Source organism: Haemaphysalis longicornis, unplaced genomic scaffold (assembly GCF_048455015.1).
Source record: "Haemaphysalis longicornis isolate Haplotype H1 unplaced genomic scaffold, Haemaphysalis longicornis Haplotype H1 scaffold_2, whole genome shotgun sequence".
NCBI lineage: Eukaryota > Metazoa > Arthropoda > Arachnida > Ixodida > Ixodidae > Haemaphysalis > Haemaphysalis longicornis.
Genome location: NW_027526295.1, coordinates 152,754,811 through 152,779,667, shown reverse-complemented (window position 1 = coordinate 152,779,667; position 24,857 = coordinate 152,754,811). Strand labels below are relative to the sequence as shown.

At 49.9% G+C, this 24,857-nt stretch overlaps 1 protein-coding gene across 1 annotated transcript; it reads right to left on the bottom strand.

Moving 5' to 3' along the window:
- Window positions 1-603: 603 nt before the first annotated feature.
- Window positions 604-24,563, bottom strand: LOC144169341 (twist-related protein 2-like). The gene is made up of 2 exons (XM_077698440.1): window positions 23,551-24,563; window positions 604-2,576 (listed from the first exon to the last, which is right to left on the bottom strand). Exon 1 carries the CDS (start codon window positions 24,299-24,301, stop codon window positions 23,591-23,593), a length of 711 nt encoding a protein of 236 aa, XP_077554566.1. The 5' UTR covers window positions 24,302-24,563; the 3' UTR covers window positions 604-2,576; window positions 23,551-23,590.
- Between the last annotated feature and the right edge of the window lie 294 nt (window positions 24,564-24,857).

Genomic DNA, 24,857 nt, shown 5'->3' with positions numbered 1-24,857 from the left:
CCCGGCGCCATGGTGGCGCCACCACCGGTGACAGTTACCAAGTCACGGGTATCTGGTGTCGGCTGGGGCCGCCCTGGACGCCGACTGTACGCCCCGGAAACTATCCAACATACCTCCGTTACTCATGCGCATAGATGCGATAGCTGTTGGCGAGATTAGTGCGAGAGATACGAGACGTGTGTGCCTAATTGGGTCAATACAGCCAGCTCAGCGTATAATCTTAACAGCCTAGTTGCGTTTTTGTCGATATCTTGTTCACCGATTACGCGTTTCTGGTGAAGGGGGGAGCAAGAAGACGCGGACCGGAAACCGGCTATTTCCTGCTCTGACGTCATTAGAAGAGGCACTCCGGAGTGATATATGAGCCTGCGGGCTTTGCAAAGCTTCGTGAACGACCATGCTTGAATTCTGCAAGTATAATATCAGACGTACTAGACGGTGAGGTAGCCAGCGTTTATATCCATAGGGTGGTACAACTCGTGGAGCAACTTAGCTTGGTTGCGAGTAATTTTTTTTTTTTTTGTATAGGAACACATGAAAAACAACTGTTCGCGCGAAATGAGGCGACTGAAATCTCAGTGTCGATGTATAAAAATAGAGCAGCTTTATTGTTCTTTTCTCAGCAATTCGAATGCACTTAAAACAACAGACGTGCCCCCTATTTTTAACGCACGACAAGATTTGGCACGAGTGTGTACAGATATGTACATAACATTTATTGCGACGCGTCCCGCGGCCACGGCTTGTAAAAAAACAGGAATTGCACAATACAATCACGTACAAAAAGACGTTATCAACAAATGAACGATTATGAGAGGGGTTTTTCTTTGGCAACGCTGATAACAGATACTTGTTCCGAAACTCATGAGTGATGGAAAGAATAAAACAACAGGAGAAGATAGCAAGGGAATTGCCATCTTTCTTTGCGTATACAAAATAATACTTTTGCAAATACACAAAAGAAGCAGGTGAAAGCCAGCAAACTAAAATAATGCCAAGAGGAATCAACTCTAGACACATACTCAAATAACCGAATAGGTGATCTGGCGGAACACCCACACACTGCCGCAATTCATACTATTTACAACAATATTGCAATACGTCCCGACTCCCGAGAAGCATCGTCCTCAGTGATATCCATTCGTCATGCGCAACTTTCATGCAAATTCGCGAGTGAGAAATATACCGACACAAATATAAACAAGGCGAGAAAAGGCAAGTTCGACCCTATATATACACAGCGCACAGCCATAACATGTGCTTGTCACATTTAAATTTACAAATAAACGAATGCATCGCTTACAGCAACAAAAAAAAAAAAAAACACTTTCGACAGGCTTGGAAGAAAATGTCGTGAAACGCGAAGTAGCAGATACGCATATAACCAACCACTGACGACTTTCACACACGCAAAACACACACACACACACACACACACACACACACACACACACACACACACACACACACACACACACGAAACCGTAAAAATACGCTTTTATCAAGGTAGTTCATTTTTTACTCTAGTTGCTATTGCAAGAGGAATACATGTTAGCTGTTGTAAAATAAGGCCACGAAATGGGGTTAAGGCACAGTTGGAAGCGTTTAAATACATTTCAAGTATTGCACGCCGCATGAATTAGAAATCGATGCACAAAGACCACATAAGACAGCTGTATGATGGCTATTCGTGAAAAGTTGGGATATCATTATCAGTATTGCACTTCAGACAACTAGACAAATGAGCGTAGAAGAATAACACTCTCTGATTTGTATTCGAACAAATGCAGCTATCACAAATGTCCTGACTGTCGAAGAGGCAATGTTTACCTTCACGTTTTCTGGCACATTAGAAGGCAAAGTGCTCGCCCATATGTCCCTGAAAGTATTGTCAGGCATAATGCGTACTAGTAATAGTCACGTCAAATTAGCCTGCATCATGTGCTGGCGTGAAGTGAGTGACCACAAAACACCAGTATTCCCAGTTATGCTAGAAACATGTGCAATTTTAACATCATATGCCCATTGATGGTGCAAATAAAAATTTGTGGACAGTTCCGTAACTTTCGGTGTTCGTGCGAGTCTCGAAGAGTGATCAACACATCCTTACCCCGTCTTTGGGGGTTTGTTATTAAGGATGTGGCTTGTTCAGAAATAGCGCTCTTTGCTGAGAGAGGTTATCCCAGGCAAACAAACAAACAAACAAACAAACAAACAAACAAACAAACAAACAAACAAACAAACAAACAAACAAACAAACAAACAAACAAACAAACAAACAAACACTCCGATCATGGCGCTCAATTTTACAGGTACTCCTTCGCATTGTGGCACAAATGGCGTTCGAAAAAAGCGACGTTTACGGTCTTGTGGTGCACCAATGTGGGCTGGAACGAAGCCTTCTTGAAAAGGCTTGTTGTTGGATTGCAATACAGACGTCCTCAGACTGCTTGGTGTTTTGTAGCGGTGCTGCTACCATGTCTTCTCCACGGGGCGCACTTGACTCGCGCGCGCCCATCAGGTGGTCCATGGAAGAGTGCCAGGGAGAAGATTGTGGTCCACAGCTCGAACAGCTCCTGCGAATGCGGATGGGAAAAATTCGCGGAGAATTAGCCGCGGCGCTTGAGAAACAAATGGCTTGTTCTTCGTTCATGTATCCCCGATACTTCGGGTAGTGGCCGAATCTACAAAGTATGCACGCGCTCACCTATGGCCCCCCTTATTCCCACTACGCTACGCCAACTCTTGCATGTACGCCCACTGCCTCGCAATATGCACCCCCACCACCACGCCGACCGCCGACTGGCCAGGGCAAGGCAGCACTGCGGTGGTATGCCTGCACAGCCACTTGGCAAACGTGCAACGAAACGCGTACGTAAACAGATTCCTTAATAAGGGCGATAGTCTTTCTTGGGCTACCTAAAGGCGGAAATTTTTTTTCAGTCAGTCTGTCAGTCATTCGATTCAACTGCCCGATTAAAAAAAATGGTTGAAAGAGGGCTTGAAAGCGAAGCATGTAATCCCAAACTAGTAAAGCTGCTGCCATGGCTTCTACATGTCACATTGTTCTGTACAAATAAAAACCTAAGGCATACCTCAGGAAACATAGAAGTATACGTAAACCAGAGTCCAGCGTTTATTTAGTTAAGAAAACACGTTCAATTCGTTTCAGTGATAGCAAATAAAAAAGGGGCGTTGGAACGGTGTGTGGAAATGTCCACGGAGCCAATGGAGGAGACCGTCGTCGATAGAGAGCATATATATTTACGTAATTTACAGAACCATACTCTAAGCAGCCATCTTGAAGCATCGCCTCGTCCTTTACTTCGTCGCCTATGAGTGTGTTGAGCTAGGTGCCTGCGTCGTATTCGTCGCCATCGAAAGTTCCAACCACGATGTTTAGGAGAGGCGAGATAAAAGTGATCACATAAAACAGATGCCGGTTCGAGTTTTATGCTCATTATGCGATCTCACGAAGACGTTACCCTCTACTCTGTCCAGCCTTGTTAGGTCGCGGAAATTGGTTCACGCAACGCGGCACAGACGGTATGCAAATCAAACCCAAGCTTAGCCGAAGCTTTTATCCCCAGCTCCGCAAAATGCTGTCGGTATTCCTTAGTCGCTCCCGATTTGTATTTAACCCGCAATTCTCAACCTACAAAGCGAATAAAACAATGAACACACAAATAAAGGATTATGCAGCGTCCCTCCCGCGAGCTATTGCCTCACAAGTCCTTGTACGGCGAAGGACACAAGCACAGCTCAGGCGAAAACACTCAAGAGGAGACGGCTGCGCGCTACACATTCTTATAGGCGGCAATAAAGCCTCATTCTGGCCCCTCCGCGCGTCCTTTCTCACGTCTGGAGACACATCCGAGTGCCCGTCCTTCTCGGGCCGTGGCACATATACCGATCCGCACGGTCCACCGAGCACGAATAAGGCGCAGAAACACGGGGCGGGAAAAGGCGCAATCGCGCACTCAATCTTTCCGAGCGAACGGAATTGATGGGATGGACGCGTATCAGGCAGCCGCGGCCCAGGCGGCAGCCCCGAGCCCCGGACTAAGATGAATGGGCCCGTTCGCGGCTTGGCGACCGAGCGATGAGGGCGCGCGCCTCTTCGGGGCCGCCTTCCCCGCAACCCGACGAGCCACACCTGCGAGACCACAAGGCCTAGCAATCGTTGCGTGGCCGTAACGGTGTAGGCTGCGTAACACCGTCGTGGCGGCGGTGTTATATTGCAGACGAATGCAGTTTTTTGAATACCGCATTTACTTGCGGGGAAAGATATGCACGATGGAGGGTGACTGCCCCAGTCGTCATGTAAGCTGGCGCCAACCTACCTGCACCTCGTTTACCGTTAGGCTGAGGTTGCTGGCGGCGTCGTCTTGGACGCACAGTTCTACCCGGTGTATATACGGGTGCCTGCCGGTGCTTCGTGGAGTTACCCGCGTGAAATAACCACCGGGGGGGCCGAAGCAGCTGCTACGCAACCTTTCACTGCAGCCGCATGAGAGATGCTTGCAACGCTGGCTTAATCGGGCTTGCTTTAACCAATTGGGTAATAAAGCCGCTACCTCATTATAAGGACACTGGAAAGTCGGAGTTTCTTTTTATACGTTCCGTTAACGATGGAGGACTGTGCATATATAGGTGACAACCTACACTCTTAGGCAAAAAGGACTAAAAGTTCGTCCTTTCGGGGACTAACGGCCTCTGCCACAATCATTAGTCCCTTTGGGGACTAACTGCGAGGGGACGAACGGTTAGTCCCCCACCCGGATGGTCCGTACCGATACTCCCCAAGGACGAACTGCGTAGAGTAAAAAAAAAAAAACGCCAGCACCGGCAGGGGTCGAACCCTTGACGCCCGGAATTATACTCAAGGAACCCAACGCGCTATCCGCTAGACCACGCCGCCGGATGGTTCCAGCGGCAGATAATATTCAAGTGTACAGGGTGTAGTTCTGTGCATAACGCAACAGATCCATTGCAACTGGTGCCCGAATTTCTATCTGTGCAAGCGAACGTGACCGCGTTTTGCGCCTTGCGCTTAGCGCTTTGCTAGGTTTAGGGACTATTGCTCAGTTCGATTCGAAGTAGAGCCTCACAACCATAGTTTTTTCGTAAATAACAATCAACTCGTCGTCGCCTAGTTGAGATAGGTAGCTGGGCGATCGGACGACTCATTTGTTTCCGCACAAATTAGCGCAAGCTAAGTGTTTTCTTAGTGTTCGATACATATGTTAAGTGCTCTATGTAACGTATGTGAAAGGTGTCGTCTGTGTGAGTGTCAGAGTAAGGAAACATGCCATATTTTCCTGCATCGGCGAAAGCGAATTTGGTGTTGCTTAGCCTGAATTCTTCAAATTCGCGTCGCTAGACGATTGCGACTGCGAAATGCAAGCGGGTTTTACAGCAGTTGCAGCATTGTCATAGCTTTGGTGCCCAAGGCAATTATGTACCGAGTGTAAAAAATAACTTCGAGATGCTTACCTGTAGCGAGCATTTTTGTTTTGCAGTTGTCATCAGCAACATGCGTTTTTTCTAGTCTGTGATACATATGCATATTCATTACGCTCAGGAATCAACTTTTGCTACTGTCACTAATTTCTGAGTTACTGTTAAGGCGCTTGAAAGCTTTCATTGGCCGTTATTATCTCGCACGAATCGAATGCAACACAGCGTATCAACATAAGCTCGCCGAGAAGCGTATGACAATCGCGCTTCGCCGCTCCTTGCCATTACCCGCCGCTCTACTAACCCTAGGCGATTTTCTTATAACTAACATCAATATTTTCTCCCGTGGCACCATCTAAAGCACCCAGTGACTGCAATGCCTTGTGTTTTGGAAATATAAAACTGTTCGCAGACATATGCGCGAAAGGGCAACGACGACGCCATTAGGGGATTAACGACGCAGCAAAGAGACTAACTGCATGCGTTTCGTCTTCCCGTTACTCCTTATAGATCGGCGGGGACGAACAGTTAGTCCGAATTTATGCACACGGCACGTACTCTGCCGCAGATACTCCCTTTGAAGACGAACGGTCGCCCGCGAAGACTAACGGCTGTATTTTAGTCCCTATTTTAGTCCTTTTTGCCTAAGAGTGGTACACGTTGCACACGTATGTTAGGACTTGTGGAAAGGAACAAAATGAGTGTGCTGCCACTATCGCTATATTTTAATTAAAGACGCAAAGGATTCCTCTCGAGGAGGGCCGTAACAATTGCCGCCGCAACGCTTCCAAGCCAATCACAGTATTGCCACTGGGCCGTGGGTTCGCCGAGGGTGCTGTTCGTCGCTAATGGAATCATTTTTGTACTGGCAGGCAAGAGCTACTAATCCTCGCAGAAAAAAAAAAATAATAAAAACGCCCCGAAAAACGGGAAAGGCGTATGACAGCTGCATTGCCGGACAAGCGTACGCAGTTTTTGGACAAAGGAGTAACTGTCGCGGGCGGCACCCGCTCGCTCAGGAAACTGGCGTTTTCCTGTTTGATTTTCGTGTGCTCATTTCTCTATGCAAGCGAGCCAGTTAGACTCAACCTTATTGCCAGTTCATTAACTAACACTCCCGTGCGGACATTGTTCTTGCTCTAGAATCAAAACGAACGATCGTCAACTGCGACGACCGCGCTCAACTCGAAGATGCGCACTATTTTTCCCTCATCTTGATCGTTCCTTCGGTATAGCGCGGCGTGCCCTTTGCATTTGTTGTCCCGGGCCGTGAATTTCTCGTGCCGTGCTACGAAAGCTCTCTCTCCGAACAGCAGAAAATGCAAAGAAGAAGGGTCCGAAGAGGAAAGTGCGTCATTAGAGGGGCCCGAGCCGGGTGGGCGCCGCGGGGCGCCGAGCCAGGGCAGCGCGTCGCCCGACGACGACGGCTTGACGACATCCGATACAGCGTACACTGGAAGCTCCCATCAGAACCACGGCCCGTGAACGGCCGCTCGAGCGCTTTCCCCTACGCGCACCGCGGCGCGCATGCGCGGCCTCTTCACCCTCCCGCCTCGATTTTTCTTTTCTTGAAAAGACGTTTAGTTTGACTTTCCTGCCTTCGCTCCTGTGATGCTGTGTCTTGCCTCTACGTCCTTTTGTTTTTTTTACTTGCTCAAGTCTCCCCCGCTGCTTTCTCAGACCACGAGCGGAGCTGCTCTCAGTGGCAATATAAGAGCGACTTCACTACGCTCCTCGCCGTCAGGGCTCCCTTCTAACTTTGTGGCAAGCGCCCATTCCCGTCGCATTATTTCTTGTCCTCGCTCACACTACGGCGATTGACTGCGTGGCGCGAAGAGTGGCGACAGCCGCCGCCGTTACTTTGCGTGCGCTTTATTTGAGAGAAGCGTGCTCTCCAAAATGCAGTAATGTTTGCCCCCCTTGCAGTCCCCTGCAGCCGCGCCCTCCGGCTCCCCATCGCTGTGTCTTACCATCCAAGGAACATGCGTCGAGATTCTGCTCTAAGAAAAGGCGCGGGCGCGGCGTTGATTCGAACTTGACAGACGGCCTCCGTCAGGATTCGTCACCCGGATATATGGTTTCATCGCGACGGGCTTAAGAGAACTTCCGCTGCGCTACTCGCGCGGGCATCGCTGTGTCCGGCTCTCCTGGGTCAGAGGTCGTAGACTCCAACGCGGAGGGCTTGGTGTCTTCTTTTTGATGCGAGAACCTTATACGCCTCTCGACGCTACAGCTCCGACGTCGGCAAAATAGGACAGTTGGCAAAATCGGAGACGTGCCGCGCGCCGTCATCAAACATTAAAAAGAGAAGTAGCAGAGACCGGAATCGAACCCAGAGACCCGCGGCTACAAGCAAGGAACTTAACGACCTCTCCGCGCTTTCCAGGCGTGTTCTTTTTTTCTTTTTTTTTTCTCAGCTCCGACTTCTCCGAAAAGCGACGACTGCCGGAGAGGGTACGGATGGCCAACAAGGTCCACGGCATCCCGGACTAATGACGCCTCCCACAGGGCGGGCGCCCTAACACTAGCACCTCCACTCAAACCAAGGATGTTTATTCACCATTACCGCCATCGCCTCGCTCCTGTGGTTCTGAACTTCGGGAGACGACGTTTATTCATTGCCAATGTTGGATACTGCCAACTTGGTGCAGGAACTACCCCAAAGATGGCCAGCTCACGCCTACAAGACCAGCACCGAGAGGCAGACAAGGCGGCCCGCCGGGCAACAAAGGACCAATGCCTCCTATACCAAGGAGGCCTACCATCCAGGGACGACTACAATTAAATGTTTATCCCTCATCCTCTCAGTTAATAATCAAGGAAATAGCCAGAAGCAGGTTAGAAGATATAACATATTCTGCTAAATTTTCCACAAAATGTTGCCACGCTGCAAGCTCTTCTGTGGCGTCAGCGACGATCGAGCATTCTGAGCGGGTCGAACGGCGCGTCTTGCTCTTATTTACTCCATCGCGGCCCTCAATTCGGCCGCCAGCCATGCCTATTCCAGGCCGCCGACTTGGCGTAATCCGGCAGGCTTAGCCAACGTCCCTGTGAAAACACGCGTCGCCGACTGCTTGTTTTTTCTGCTGCCTCATCTGTCGGTCGTAGCGCGTGTGTAAGGGTGGAGAGGAGGGAGCGTTCTTGTCTGGCAAAATTCGCACTATATCTGGGCAGTTCGCACCATCTGCACCGCGCTTAACCGAAACTCTGTCGCTAGAACGCAAGGAAACAGGGATTCTGGAAAATTCATGTGATCGGAGCGGAGCAGGGAACCGGGTTTGGCGTGGAAATCGAGATCTCGTGGCTGGATTGACCAGTGGAACGCGATATAGACCCCGTCTGAACTCGAGGTTTCTCGATGGAGCGCAATGGAGCGCTCCGCCACGGAGCGCGTTCGTCCCAAGCGACCATGCAGACAAGAGAGAGTTATGGCACAGCGGAGAACCGGTCCCGCTACTGTGCCCGGTAGGCGACCGGCGATACTGCGCGTGCGCAGTGTCGGAAAAACTGGTTGGTGCGCATGCGCAGATGTACCGGGTACCGTACCCGAACCGGTTCTGCGCTCTGCTATAATTCGCTAATTACACAAGCCCGCTCCCGATCGACCGGTGAAACGTGAATTGTCAAGAGAAAAGGAACCGGCATCCAAATCGACCAGTTGGGTTGTCCTGCGAGGGGTGTCGGAAGTATGGATTAATTCAGACCAGCTGGGAGTCTGTAATGCGTGCTGAAACCTCGACACACCGAAGAGTTCGCTTTTTGCTTCCTTCAGAAAAAGAGACGAAACCGTTAAAACGCGGATCGAACCCAAGGCCAAGGGCGGGTCCGCCTTGTAATTTGCGTGTTCGTGGTTATAAAGGTCGTTATTATCGTCATTATAGTACTGTTATTATTATTAATGCAATAATATTCCCAAGAGAATAAATATTGAGCACCAAAATAAATGGGTTTCGATGTATCTCGAATCACTATGCGTTCCTTGATCTGAAGCAGTGCGATAATGAGCCATTTTTTAATGCGAAGGCATTCTTAGGAGGCTCCCCCACAAAATCTGTCCGTCTATCCATCACTCGTGACACCATGCGCCTGGATAAAATACGCCTTGACCCTATCGGGGGTCGATCGGCCGATGATCGAAAAGATGGTCAGATGAAACGATGACTGCCTGGCTCATTGGCCGACGGCACGTACTCCAAGCGCGAAAGCAAGATGTACAAGGCTCATGATAGCAGTACAGAGGTCAGGCAAGGCCCGCATCAAGCGCGGGGATTTTGAAAGACCGTAGTCTTTCTTGGGCTGGTCTGTCTGTCTGTCTGTGACTCGATTCAGTCACCCGGCCAAAGCAAAACAATGCCTGCGCAATAGTCTTATATAGTCACAGCTAAATCTACCCGTCTATGTCCGGTGTAAGGTTCATACTTGTCAACATTGTTGAAGAAGAACAGGACATTACGCAAATATAAAACAACAAATCAATACAGAAGTGATATTTGCAGTGTTCCTTTATAAAAAAATCAAACATGCTTGACTTTTGCGAAATTAATTACTTCATCAACTGCAGAAAAAGAATTCACTCCGCGGTCGCCTGCTGTCGCCCGCGCCACTATAGCTTCTGGCGTCATTTTAAGAAATCAACCGGCAACAGGTATACGCAAGGTTCCACTAGATAGGTTCCACGTTCTGCTTGCAACGCACATGCAGTAGGGAAACGCGGTTCTATAAACGCTGAAGTAGGGCGCCTCGATTAACGCGCGTCTTCGCCGTCCGCGGCAGCGTTCGCATCGAGACACCCGGTTTGGAGCAGTGGAACGCGGGAAATTTAAAATGACTTAAGCAAGCCTTTGGCGTCTTTACCTTGGGAGGAGCGCGACGCAAGAGGAACAATATGAGAGGTGAGCGGGAAAGTGAAGGGAGGCATTTACTTCGCAAAAACCTATAAAGACTATCGTCTTTTGACGACATTTGCAACGAACGGAGCAGATACGCGGCCAATTTTTTCTCTTTGTCTCACTCTCTCTCTAGAGTGTACATATCATTACAAACACAATGAATCTAACCTGCTTAGGCGACACGCGATAAATGTTTCGACCAGCGGTCCGCGATAGCCGCCTATTTCCCAGATCGACCACGACAAGTTTGCTCGTATGTGGAGCAGAAGCCCAAGAGAAACGCGTGTTTGTAAGTGGAATAAATTTATAGCTTGATAAATTATATTATGCATTGAAACCGCAGCTTGCCGTGCCTGCATTTAGAATCGCGCCTTCGCCGTGAGATGGGCGGCTCACGCGTCTGTGTTGCTGCACACTGAACTCGAAAAATCAGTTTGCTGTAAGCGAACGGACTCAGTGAATGTCTTATTTTTTCGCGGTCTCCCGGCGCTGGCGTATGCATTGGGAGAGGGGGGGGGGGTAGACAGGCCAGTAACTTCGAATATCATGAAATAATGACTACCGATAATTTCATTGACACTGCCGCAAGCTACGCACTAACCACATGTGACTGCTATGTGCACTCTGATCAGGGGCGGATCCAGGCTTTTTCTGAGAGGGGGGTCAGCTCCTATCAGTGATGATGATGATGATGATGAGCAGGAGGAGGAGGAGGAGGAGCCTTATTAATTCACTTAAATTTCGGGAAAGCAAAAACACAAGGAATACAAGTCATCAATTCACCTTTTTCTGCGACCTGAGTAATCATCTTCTTGGAGGTTTAAATTCAAAAATTAAGGGAGGGGTCAGGACATCCGGGCCCCCCTCTGGATCCGCCAATGACTCTGACTATGACGCTGAACCATTTCGTGATTTCACTGGAGGAAAAAAAGTAGCTAACAAATGGGCAACTTACGCAGAGCACGACATCATCCCGATATTTTTACTGGAATAACTTTTGGCTTTGGCTCTTTATGTTTTTGTTTTGCTGTGGTTTATTTTCCTCGTTTTACTTTTCAAGCTTTCCTTTTCCCCCTCGACATGAAAAAGTGCGTGCGCCGCTGCCTCTGGGCGACGCGAGGAGACCAAGAACGGGGCACCGCTCGGCGTAGGCGGACATCGAAAACAAAAATGAATGAGCTTCCTTTGGTATGTAGCCGACACAAAGCATCCTCAAAAGCATTCTTGGAACACGTCGCATCAGCACCAACCTTCAGAATGACCCCTTTTAGGATTGTCTGTCGCGCAATGATTAGCCGAAAGCTTAAATTCCCCACTCGTCAGTTGACCGCACAAAGTTGTGCTGCGGTGGTTTTGGGTGCAGAAAGCCACATGGAGATGAGACGGCCGCAGCTAGTCTAGCTAGACTACCTACCTGTAATGTAGGAGGCCAGCGACGGGCTAAACCAACGCCACAACGTTCATTTCGGGCGCTGCGCAGCCAGGTCGGGCGGTCAGCGCAGGCGCGTCCTGCCGACCCCCGCCGCATTTCGCGGCAGTCCGTCGCACACGTGCGCTTCGTACGCGGCACGACGGGTCCATTCCTTGCTTTGGCAACACGTCGCGCGCATCACAAAGCGTGGTCGCCCACCCATTGATGTGTCCGAGCCGCCGAGTCGACATGTCAGACCCGGAACAATGGAAACTTCGCCCGGTAACTGAGCAGTGTAACCATGGTAGACAGAACGTCTGGTGCCACCTCATACCTTTGACCTCTTGAATGACCTCCAGTTCCCGTCCGCTGCGGGCATTCCCATGGTGGTAATCGCGGTCGTTAAAGAGTGAATGGCAGTCCTCCTCCGCCTGTTTACCAAGCGAACGAAAGGAAATCTCCCTTCAAAAGCTAGCAGCGCTTCTAACGATTTTGGGGTGACCGACACGTTTTCATAAGGCCTCCCCGGGCCTGCCCGTCGGGTGAACGCAAAGGCGTGGCGAACGAAAAAAGGCTTCCGTGGTATTTCTTCGCGCTCCTCGGGCCTAAGCCAGCCCCGCTGGCGCAGAAACAAGCCATACAGGGAACAACGCTAAACCCAATGAACGATATCTGGTTGCCGAGCGGTTTTAATTAATTAGGGGAGGTGTAGAAGGTGTAACCCATGGTATACAGAGGGCAACACACTTGTCGATAACGTAGTTTCCGTACTTTGAGCCCTATCTTACCTCGCCCGAGGGGGTGAAACAAGATAAGGCCCAAAACGACTACTAATAAAACTACTGATGCGTTCTGAAGTCTAAGCCCACCCCTTTGGTCTACAACATTTTTGTAGAATGTTTGTTTCAGCAGTTTTCAGATGTAACTAGTCGGATTTGAACTCGCTGTTATAGACAACTGTGTTGCGCACATGGGATACATAATGCGATTCAATAAGTCCCACGTCCTTCGAAGCAGACGTTGTGAAATTCGTCTTGGATATTTCTCTGGTCCAGCAGCAAAGTCTGCCGTCTTCCGGGTGCTATTCCCTTATCGACGTTCGACGACCCGGTGTGTCCACGATGACGCCGCGACCGCGGATGAGAGATGCACTGACGTTGCGTGCGCTCTCACCCGGCGGCTGTGCCGCGGCAAACTATGCTGCCACTGGACAATACCCCTTTCAGCGACCTGACGGCACCTCAAGAATCAACCGGCCAGCGGCAGTGCTGACAAAAGCATTGCTCGCCTTCTCTGCGTCCTCCAGCCGCGCAGCGCGAGATGAACGCGCCAGACGATTTCGGGAAGGCGCGACGCAAAGAATACTGGGGATTTCTTGTTCCCGTCACGGTTCCGCATCGGCTGCGTTCAAAAGGCAGCTTCGGAGTACCTGCTCTTCCGGCGCGCTCCGCGGTGGAGCACGGTGACCGCTCCGGATCTGCCATTGGAATCCAACATTAGTCTGCCGCCGTCTGAACAGGATGGGCTTCTAAGTTCTAACCCAAGTCGATTTTCCGCTCCATTCGCCTTCCTTATACCAGGCGTGCGTGCACGTTTATCTTCCCAGTGCGCTCGTCCCAAATCTTGGTCCCCTTGGCTGCCAACCCTACCAGCTTTGTCCTAGCGCGCCTGGGGCGAAGAGAGAGACGCGACAGTCGGCACTTTGTCCTCGTTTCCCGCAACGCTAATGGGACGGCCCGTCAAACGGTCAGCGAACGAGGGCGTCTGGAAGCGCTCTAGGAAAACAATGCTCGCGAGACAGGTTCGCTATTTCTTCTGTTGTCCTTGGGTTCTTTCTTCTGTTGTTCTTGGGTTGTCCCTGGCTTTCTCTGCGGAATCGGGACGCGCGCACCCGCCGTTCCTCGAACAACACAAGATTAGTCGTCTCCGCAGGCCTTCGAGGCCCATGGCTCCCGTACACGAAAATCTTGAGCTTCGCGAATGGGAGCCTTGGGCCTTCAGTTTGGCCGCAGGCCATTTGGAAGAGTGCTGGCCCCGTATGGGCAGAGTACGTAGCCTCCTCCATCTACAGTATATATACACGGACGTGAATGTACATACACACAATATTTGCTCCTGGACCGTAAACTAAGTACCGTATAGCCCACTTATAGCGAACCCCTTTTTAACGAAATCTCGGCTATAACAAACAAATCTTAGTTTCCCGTTACCATTTGTATACATATATTTTATGTCCAAATATAGCGAAAAACGGATAGAACGAACTGATTTCCGCTTCCCGATGTGTTCGTTACAAGTGGGCTGGACTGTAGTTATCCAAAGAATATGGAACTCAGCGTAATGTCACATTCGTCTCAGAGACCGATTGCAGTATGAGTTCTTCCAAGATACCTACCTACGTTAGATTGAGGACTATACATACAGCATTCGCGAGAAATTGGAAACAAACATTTGTACGTGTCGGCGCGGCGCCTAGACGGACAGGTATCGAACACCGCTGGGGGATACACAGCTTCGCTGTAAAAAAATATAAAGGTAGGGGAGGTGGCTAACGCGCTCAAGAAACGCCAGTGGTTCGAGGTAGTGCGGATTTGAAGGGCTACGAACGAATTTGTTCCTCCCGGGAACCTTTAACGTGGGTTGAAATCTGCCCGCACAGAAATCCTTTAGGTGCGAAGCCCCTTAGGGACTGGATCTGTTGGTGTCTCCTGTCGTCGTAATCGTCGTTCGTCTCATGTAGTCGCGGTACTAAAACACCGGAAAACTCGTTCGCGCCTCGCGCTAGAGATCTTCGTGCTTCAAAGACAAGAGACTTTTACATTAAAGCTGCACACCTGCACCCCCCAACGGTTTCATCCCCGATGGCAAAAACGCCAAGGCGCCAAGAATACACTTATACACTGCATGATTCGCCCCTCACCAGGTTTCCTGCTAGTGGAGATGGCCCGGGATTTTTTTTTTTTTTTTCGCCTTCATCAAAATAGCAGCCGTCGCTACGGGAAATCAAACGGGCGACTTGGCGCTGTGCGATCGATTTACCACACTGCCGCGCGGTGACAGCAGCGCGATGGGGGTGCCGTGCGATTTGCTTCCCCAAAACTGCGCAGCCGCATCAGAAGCGTGCCACCAATGCCATGGAGGAACGCCAACAACAACATGCTGCGTTCCTTTTTCAGAAGCGCCGGAAGTGCGGTTTGCTGGCTTCCGCAGCCTTCGAAGTCCGCGTTTTCTATACGAACGTCCCACCTCCCCAACAATTTTCTCCCGAATATTCGTATTCGTATTCCAAAAATTGTTCATTTTTTTCTTGCAGTTTAAATTGTCTAGTGTAGTCCTGTAATGTGCACAAAGTTTGGAAATGTTCGATTTTATTGTATGTATGCTTTGTAATTTGACTACGCACGATTTTGATGTTACGGGATGCTGTGGCTATCACCTTATACATAACCCTGTTGCAGTACTAAGTTATTTGCGTTCATACATTCCCTGTTAAACAAAAAAAGAGACGAGGAAGAACAATGAATGAACGATGTGTTTTGTATGTCACGCCTCGTTCAACTGTGAAATAGTGTTGTGTTTGTTTTTACCCCTTCCCCCCTATGTAATGCCCATCACAGGCCCTCAGAGTGCTAAAATAAATAAATAAATAAATAAATAAATAAATAAATAAATAAATAAATAAATAAATAAATAAATAAATAAATAAATAAATAAATAAATAAATAAATAAATAAAAAGCAATGATCCACGGAACAATCCAGTCATTCCCCCCCCCCCCCTATCGCGAGTTCTTCCGAGTCCATTTATTGCCCGATCTCTATCAATCTGCATGAATATGCATAGCATGTCTGTTGTCTATTATTCGGTGGGGTCTTCCACAATAGCTGGAGGACTATGGGTCCTGAATGAAACTGTATTTTCCCTTTTTTTAAGACAGAGAGTGATTGACAGACAGACATCCAGATATCGAAAGACAGACAGTGAAAGAGAGAGAAATACATACATACCTACAGACAAAGAGATATTAATATAGAGATCGAGAACAAGGGAGAGTTAGAGAGACCCGGTTCTCAGTCCAAAAATTCAAACACCTAGGACTTCTTACGCAAGTTATGTGCGAAAGCATGTGTGGTGGTGAATGTGTGCGGGTTGGTATGGTGACGTCCCAGCCGAATGAGAACTGGTGAATTTGTCATGAGCTTCTGACGGCATTAGTCATCACCAGTGGCCAACCAATCCCCTTAAGTGGGTGTGTCGTCGGCCAATTCCCTTGAGGAGGAATGCCTTCGTTCAGGCCTATGGTAACCTTAACTTTACGCCCAACGAAGTGCTAAGCAACGTCAAACTCTTTGCACGTCAAACTACTGGTAGCGGTTGACGACGGCAGACCCGTAACCACAACATTGTCTAACGTCGGGTCGTCGCATACGACGTCAGACCGCTGCGCACATAGGCGTGCGCGGAGTTGTCGATTAGGGGGGGGCAAAGTCTTACCGCTGCGCCCCCCCCTCCCCCCCTAGCAACTCCCGACCTCTTCCCACTGAAGGCCTAGCGGTCCGAGCGCAGTGCAAAGAGGGGTGGTTATAAAATTTTTATTTGAATGCGATGGAATTTAAACACATACAAAATATTTCTGAGCAGAAATTTTTAATTTAATGTGTTACATTGGCAAAATATGGGCCAATTTGGCGCCCCCTTCAGATGATTAGGGGGGGCGACCGCCCCCCCTCCCCCCCCTCCTGTGCGCACGCTTATGGCTGCGCACCTGCTTTCGCAGACGATTGTCTTTCTGGTGCCAACGATTTGTGGTACCATATCGCATTCACGACGCAGACGCACTTTCGTTGAACGGACTGTATAGTTGTGCCGCGCTAAAAATGTGCTAAAGCTTCAAGGCGCCTGTAATATTCAGCCTTAAAGGCGTGCTCAAACGACTTCAAGTTCAGTACAGAAACGCGAAAGAAAACCAACGTAAAGCGATGGTATCGCGCAATCACGTGCATCTGGAGGCCGGGAAAATAGCCTGCGCCATGAGTCTCTTTCTGCGTGTATATCAGAGCTGCAGTCTCAGAAAATGTCTTATAAACATTGGACTGCACTGAACAGTCTTCGTGACAAGGCCTAACGACCGGCATCTGCTTGTTTAGACAAACATAGGACCAGTTTACGCACACACTACACGCTGCGATAGTCGCAGACGCCGTTGAATTCAAAAGAGAAGAAAAAAAGGACACCAATATTGCATTAACGAGCACAGCCCCCGTTTTACTTGTTTGCCTTCTGTTCACTTGCGTACGTTGTACGAGAGTTCTCCACGCGACGAGCAGTTAGACGCCCGGAGGCGGCTTTCGGCAAATGCGCCGCATAAATGTGTCCGAGCGCGTGGCCCTTGGTCGCGCTCGGCCGCCAAGCCGTGGTTTATGGGCTGTCCGAAACGGCCCTTCACGGGTCGGTCGCAGGCATGCAAGCGTGGCCGAAGTGCTCGTAGTTGCCTCGCCCGTTACAGCACCGCTGACAAGTGAACTGCAGGGGCCGCAGCCACCACAGAACCCCCCGCCCCCCTCCTCTCTTCCCCTTCGCAAACCGTGCTGCTGTCTGCTGCTTGATGTACTGCGCGGAAGAATTCAGACCGCCCTCACCCAAAAGAGAGGCTCGTTTCCCGACTCGCGCAGCCAGAGCACTGGCGCAGTGAGCAGTGGTGGTTCGGCGCTAGAGGAAGAAACCAACAAAACGTGACCAGGGAGCGAGGGGAGACGCCTTGTCGATTGTTGTCCGTTCCCTGCCCACTCACGAGGAAGCGAAGACACGCGTTTCCCGCCGTGTACATCCTTTGTATCGGGATTGCGTCCGCGCGTGCCTCGAAGAGAGGAGTGCGCATGACGGTTCCCTGCGGCACGGCCGTGCGTATTTCTCGAGAACGTGAACGAGGGGCGGATGGCCAGACTGTGCTGTTGACGGCTTTGTAGCCGCGTTTAGAAGGTCGTTCTCACGCGTAACTACCCGTGTATTGCGAGTCCAGAATGGCGGGTGTCGTATGTCGCGGACCTCGCGGTTTCCGAGGTGTTCTTTGAGCAGGAAGCGCGCGTCTAGGCTCTTGTCGACACCGGCGGGGTATGCCAGGGGGAGTAAAGTTGCCAAGTTATCGCAAGGGAAAGGAAAATATAAAGTGAACAAAAAGGCCCGAAATTACCACGTCGTGTTAGGTCACCTAACCTCCTTCACGACTCTGCATGCGTCCCGCAAGGCTACGGCCGCGCATGCTTATACAGTATACGTCCACAGGAGTACGGAAGGACAGTTTCCTCCTCCCAAAGGGATGTGGATGTTTGGAAGCAAGGATGTTTGGAAGCAATTTACGAATGCTTATACTTTCACCAGCGGTACGGCAAACATCCTCGCTTGTTACACGTGTGCCACTGGTGAGAGTGCCGAAAACCTCTTTGCCACCGTGCCCATTACTCAACGCAGAGGCGTAAATTCTCTGCAAAACCCCGAAAACTTGGATACTTCTTTTATAGTTTGCGATGCTCACTGTCTTGGGTGCGTCGCAAGTGTGGGCCATGTCGCACCACCAAAATGCTATGAATGGTTTACTTCGCTTTTTGAAATACACAGACTGATGAGATTGATTCCAAAGGCATTGTACGCATGCAGTGTACTGCGTTTACTCATTCTCGAACGTTTTGCTTTATGTTTATGCAATGTACTTTCTCTCGTAACTCTCCTTTTGTTCTCTTTAGTGCGCAGGGCACCCAAACAGACGCTTATCGTGTTAAAATTCTTATTTTCTTTTGTTTTTTTTCCACTTGGATTCACTTCGAGAGCTACCACTCTGCAATTCGAGAATGCTAACCATCACGCCAGTAAGTATAGGCTCTTTTCTTGCTCTTGGAACGCGCCTGAAATGAAGGGTAATCTACACCATACGCAACGATGAAACTCCTCTGGAATTTGAAATTACCATACAGCCCGATGAAGTATTGCCGACACTTGATAGCAGGCCACGATGTATGGCGCGGGACTTTGCGATTAATGAAGCAGGCGGAAACACATTTATTGCCCACACTTTCTGGAACATCATACTAGGAGCTAATTAAGCTTTTGGCAGAGTTTTGAAGTTAGCACAAACCAAATGACCTTGCTAAACTTGCAACCAATCGGCTGTTTAACAGAACAAAATAGTCCTGTTATAAACGTTGGGAAGTCCACAAACTGCATTCTCAGGAAGCCTTGATTTTCTTGTTTGTTTGTTCACGTCGACAATGACCGACGAAATGTTTCCCTAAAATTTCATGCGGCAGCAATACACAAATCGAGGCTTGATATCATGTCGTTTTTGGGGACATGGCCGTGCAGTGGCAATTACGTTCCGTAGGTATACGGGCCATGGTCGCAGGTCTGTATTGCACGGTCGAGAGGCTATTTCTGGCTGAGGCAAAAAGCGAAATGATGCCGTGCGCAGGTGGATGAGCTCCATGGTCGCCTGCCATAATACGGTTTCCTCTATTATGCAGCGAAGATATCACCCCCCTTCCTCTTACGTAAGCGTATTCGCAAGTGTTCTCAACAGACGAGCAGAAACATTCGTCAGTCACAGAGTCACAAAGAACCATCTGGATCACTATCGCATGCGTGGTTACGAGTGTTCAGCAGATCTGCAAATGTAGAGGCGCACCCCTTCAAATTGCAACCACCGACTGAAAGTCCCTTTAACGACATTCATCTCGCCCTCAAGAAAAACAAACGAAAAAATAAAGGAAGCTTACTCTATCGAGCAAGACTTGAAGGTACTGCAAAGCTGTACGTAACCTTCGCGACATTCACGAAAGTATAGGTCCATGATTGCAGCCGATTTGCTTCTTCTTCGCTGCCGAAACGACCTTTAATCCATTATTGGTGCTATAAGTGTGAGCTTCTTTCTTTTTTTTGAAGTAATAATCATTGGACATCACCTTAGAAGGGCGAACGATATATGACGTGTCTTTCTCCTCCCTAGCAAGTGTTGCCGCAATTACGGCTAACGCTGATCTTTTTTTATTTTAGTCTCCCTAACTGGGCACGTTTGGCTTGACAAACGTGCGCCGGGGACGCTGGGCGGTCGCCGCGAGGCACGCACACATGAGGGCTCGGCAATTTCTTGGTATTTTTGGCTGTGGACACGAAAAATTACGATTTGCTCAACAGCTTCGCTGTTACCGAGAAAGCCGTCATGCGTATACGGTCAGCCGCTATGCCGTTATGAGAGGAAAACAAAAAGCGTCTAGTGACAGGCACTAAAAATTCTCGCATTAGGGACGGTCACTACTCCTTGCGTTGAGGGGTGGGCTCGGGCCACGGAAAGCTATGGAGAAGGATGAGTCACCTGATTAGGCTGATTTAGTGGCTCTGTAGCTTCCAGCTAAAGACGTCACCCGTTGGAGAATCCCCGGGAATTTCGCGTGCTACGGGCATCCGATGAGAAGAAAATGGCAATTTCCGCAGGCTTGCCTCAGCTTATCTCCGACGGATTGAGTCCACTCCAACGCGAGGCGGCGTTTTATTTTCTGTTGGAATATGATGTAGAGGGCAAACAGTTTTTTTTTTTTTAACAACAATGTCTATCTACACTACCCGACGGCTGTGCGCCGCTGTATGTACTTTTCTATGTGATCTTAAGAGTTGACCTAATATGCTGTCGGACAGAATAGTATTAGAAGACCGGGCTTGGCATGGTTTCCGACCACATCCGCAAACATGAAGAGACTGAATACAAAAAAAAAAAAAAATCCTGTCCACCTCCACTAACGTGAATCCTGGGGAGGGGCGAAGCACGCAGTGTAAAAGCGTATTTTTGGCGCCTTGGTAATTTTTCCCATGGAGATGAAACAGGTAGGGGGGGGGGGGGGGGAGTAGAAGTATACAGCCTTGCTGTAAAAGTCTCGTGTCTTTGAAGCACGAAGCGTTTTAGCCGGAGGCGGTGGAAAACGAGTGTCTCGGTGTGTTCTCTTAGTACGCGTTACATTCTAGCGCGAGGCGTTGAAAACGAGTGTCCCGGTGTTTCAGTACCGCGACCACGTGAAATGACAACGACCGTAGGAGGCGCCGACAGCCCATAAGGGGCTTAATTCGCCCCTAAAAAAATTCCAGAAACTTCAAACTGGAATTGTCGAATAAATGTTTAAGCCGCTCCGCTTAACACCGAGACCCCTCGAAGTCGGCTTCAATGCTACACATACACGCCCTGCCGAGAAGACATAAGCGGCCGCCGCGGTCGGGAATCAAACCCGCGTCCTCGTGCCCAGCAGCACAACGCCTTAGCCAATTCATGGATCCCTCTGTACGTCCCGGTATTTTGTCTTCTCGTTTTCCACAGCGGCCGTTTTCCGTTACTATATATATATACACTCCCTCCGTCGACGGCCATAGATTGACAGAACCTGTACCATTTAAACTTCACTGTGAACTAACGGCGACAAGTAAATGAAAATCGGAATAATTATGGAGTCATCTTAGCCACCAATTTCACTAGCATTGTTTTCCAAGATAGCTACACCACACTGGAAGAAACAAATCAATTTACACTAGCACCTAATTTCAGTCAGAACCTATAGCGCAAGTCAGCTTCACTTATACATATGGGGGGGAAGGGAGTTCTTAGTAGCACCTTTTTACTGATGGTGCCCCGGGGAACCACAGATCAACTAATCCAAGCGCAGAGTGGTGAGCTACGAATCTATTCCGATTTCTCGACTAACTTAAACATGAAAGCCGAAGGTTCACAAAATTTGCGACATTATGCACACGCACACAGTGTTGGCGCAAGGAAACAAGATGTTTCTTCGATGCGCCAGTCCGCCATTACAGTACCGCCATAAAAAAAAATACTCCGGAGTAGTCCAAAATGGCAATGGGGGGACCCAAGTTTCTCGCGAAAAGTGCAGCGTTCAAGCAAGGCCAGGGGTTCCCCTTTTGCAATAACTAGCTTGTCTCTGGACAACCATGACTGTGGTTTCTGCTTGCCTTCGTCGTTCTTCGTATTACTTTCGGCTTTGACTAACTTTTCGTTTGCTTTTGATGTCCGTGTCGTCGCCAGCGAGCTTCTTTCACGTTTCTTCTTCTCTATCGACCATAATTCTCAATCACTTGCGGAAGATAAGGTGTTATCGAGTCCTTGCATTGGTCATAAAATCGCCATATTAGGCCTGGGCAATCGCCATAATTGGAGAACTTTCTTCACACGTCGGTTGGGAGAGCCGCGCTTAAAAACAAGAGCGCCCGACTGCCCCACCCCCCATTTGTTTTTTTGCCCTGGAATTACCTACAGTAAAGTTCCGAGAGAACGCCCACTCCCCTTTAGGAGTGAAATATCGAATTTGCTGAAAGACACTGAAGATCGCCCACCCCCTAAAATCGATGGCTTTAGCGCCGATAAGTGAACACAACAAACGCGAACCATCGATTCATGTGACGTCACTAATTTGCCCTTTCCGCACTGCACCCGAAAGTTCGCCCATCTCGCATTTTTTCTTGATATCTCTGCAGGTATGGTTGGCGGTGCCGCCACTTTCTTCGTAGTTTTTCGCACCTGACGCGAAAGATCGCCCACCTGGTATATTTCAATTGATATCTCTGAAATTTGAGTGGGCGTTCTTTTTTGGAAGTTTACGGTAGTACCCAACTACTGAGTAGAAAAAAAAAAGAAAGAAAAATTAAGGCAAAAGGAATGACGTTAATGAAATTAAAAAAAGAGAGAAAACAAGGTCTGAAGGAAGGGGAAATCGAACCAGCCATTATCCAATCAGTAAACAGAGGCGCAACCACTGCGCCACGCTACCACAGCTGACAAAGCTATATGCTGAGAGGCAAAAAAGCAAGCCCGTAACACCGATCAGAAAACACTGCCGGCACTACATAAACTTCCTATAATAAAAGACGACTAACTTATTTACCCCGCCTTTGCAACTTATGGTCTCCTGGATTTGTCAGGGCGGAATACTCCTGAGATGTTCGGGGACCATCCAGGGCTGTGGTCGCAACAGAAATCGCATGGGTAGAACATGCCGAACTGCGCGGAATGTGGTCTGGGCACTTCGTTACCCGGGCAACAGTAACAAAAATCCCCCCCCCCCCCCCCCCCCCAAAAAAAAAAAAAAAAAGCTGCTCTGTTCACCGAAATATCATTTGATCACAAGACAAAAGTGGCTGGAGAAGGGGAGATCACTTCAAGAGATAACGCAGGTGGTGCGGTGGGCCAGAAACAACTCGGGACATCGCTGGAAGGTGCAACAGATGCAGCCAAAGTAAAGGGGACAATGACGACGATGCAGAAACCCGTCGCCGGTGACTGCTATGGCACGCAGTGAAAGGCAAATGGTAGAGGGGAAATAATGGGCGACCACGCCGGCCCTTGCTTTTGGGAGGGAAAGTTATTCCCGGGTTGACGAAAACGCGCGTGGTGCGTGCTCCGTCTTTCAGCGCACACGGCGCAAATTCAGCTGAATTGGCGCTCTCGAGCTTTCAATAACTGAGACCATTAGTGCCAAAAACCACAAACCAGCGTACTTGTGTTTGCTTTTATGTATAGGAGTTAGGCGCGAACCGGCACTGTCGCGTTACGGGACAGGTTTAAGGAATGACCAGCTGCTCGGCGCTAGCGAACGGGTAAAATGGCTTTTGCGTGAATTCAAATTCTCTGGTAAAGATCCTCATTCAAATCCCTTCAAAATAACCTTGCAGACTTCATAAACAACATCGAAACCTGCTCTGTGAGAGGGAAATTGAAAACAAAAAAAAAAAGGCACAGTGGCTCACCTGGGAGATAAGTTCGGGTGCTCCCGGCGTGCAGGCGGGCTCATAGCGTGGAGAATTCTCCTTCCATCCTCCAGACGGAGAAGGCGTAGCTGAGGTGCTCGTGCGCGATGAAGCTGCACTGGCTGCTCAGCTTGCTGTCGGGCTCGTCGCAGTTGAGCACCTCGAAGAGGAAGGCGATGTACATGGAGGCCAGCTTGAGCGTCTGGATCTTGCTCAGCTTGTCCGACGGCATGGTAGGGATGATCTTGCGCAGCGATGCGAACGCCTCGTTCAGCGACTGCGTCCGCTGCCGCTCGCGGACGTTGGCTAGCATGCGCTGGTTCTGCAGCTCATCCATGCTCTGGCAGGGCCGCTTGCGCGACCGCGACCCGTCCGGCGACGACTCCCCGTCCGAGCTCTCGCGCTTGACCGCCAGGTGCTGCTGCGGCGACGACCTGCGCCTCTTGACGACGCTCCCGGCGTCCGCGACGGACAGCGATTCCTCCGGGCTGTTGGGGGACGGCAGCTGCTGGTGCGAGCTCCCGTTGCCATTGCTGGTCAAGAGCTGCGTCAGCGGGTGGTCGAAGATGATATGCTTCAGCTGGCTGCTGTGCTCGTCGTGCTGGCCGTAGAGGTGCGGGTGCGTGGACAGGCTCTGGTAGGCGACCTGCAGGGCACGGCTGTAGTTGTGGCTGCTATCCACGGCCGACGGTAGGCAGCTGCTCGCCTCCTGGACGGCTGTGGTCGGGAACGTGCTCGGAGTGTGCGGCATGGCTGAGGGAAACGAGATTCGCACGGGAGCTGCGATCACGGCTGGCTGACCCACAGCGAGGAAATGACAACACACCGCCGAGACCGCGCGCTTTTTCTTCTGGGGATGTGCCGGGGATTAGAGAGCGGGGCAGGGCTTGCTCGGAGGTGTAGGACCAATGGGGTTTCTCGGCTGGCGGCGGCATCTCCGAGGCCAGGCCCGTTTCGAAGCTGCACCCTCGCCCTCTCTCCCTGAATACGCCTCCGCCGCCTCCTCCTCCTCCCCAGGGGGTCCACGTTCTCTAGCGCGCGATGTGTTCGCTTGCACTCTGAGGGTGAACCCGACAGCCGCAGCGCGGTTTTCGGTGCGTTCGCGGTTGCCTTATGCGCGCACGCGTGAGTCTTCTGCGCCGCTACCACTTTCTCCAGCACGCATTTTGTGTCAAATAAGCGATCAGGGCTGCGGTCTGCACGGAGACCTTTAGCAAAAAGACGCTGAAAAAAAAAAGAATAAAAGTGAAGAAAATAGAGGGGGAAGAGAAAGAAGAAAATACAGTTCGCGTTTCTTGGGGATGCAG

Bases quoted from the DNA above. Each gene is read 5' to 3' on its own strand.
- LOC144169341 (XM_077698440.1), bottom strand. From the start codon at position 24,301: ATGCCGCACACTCCGAGCACGTTCCCGACCACAGCCGTCCAGGAGGCG.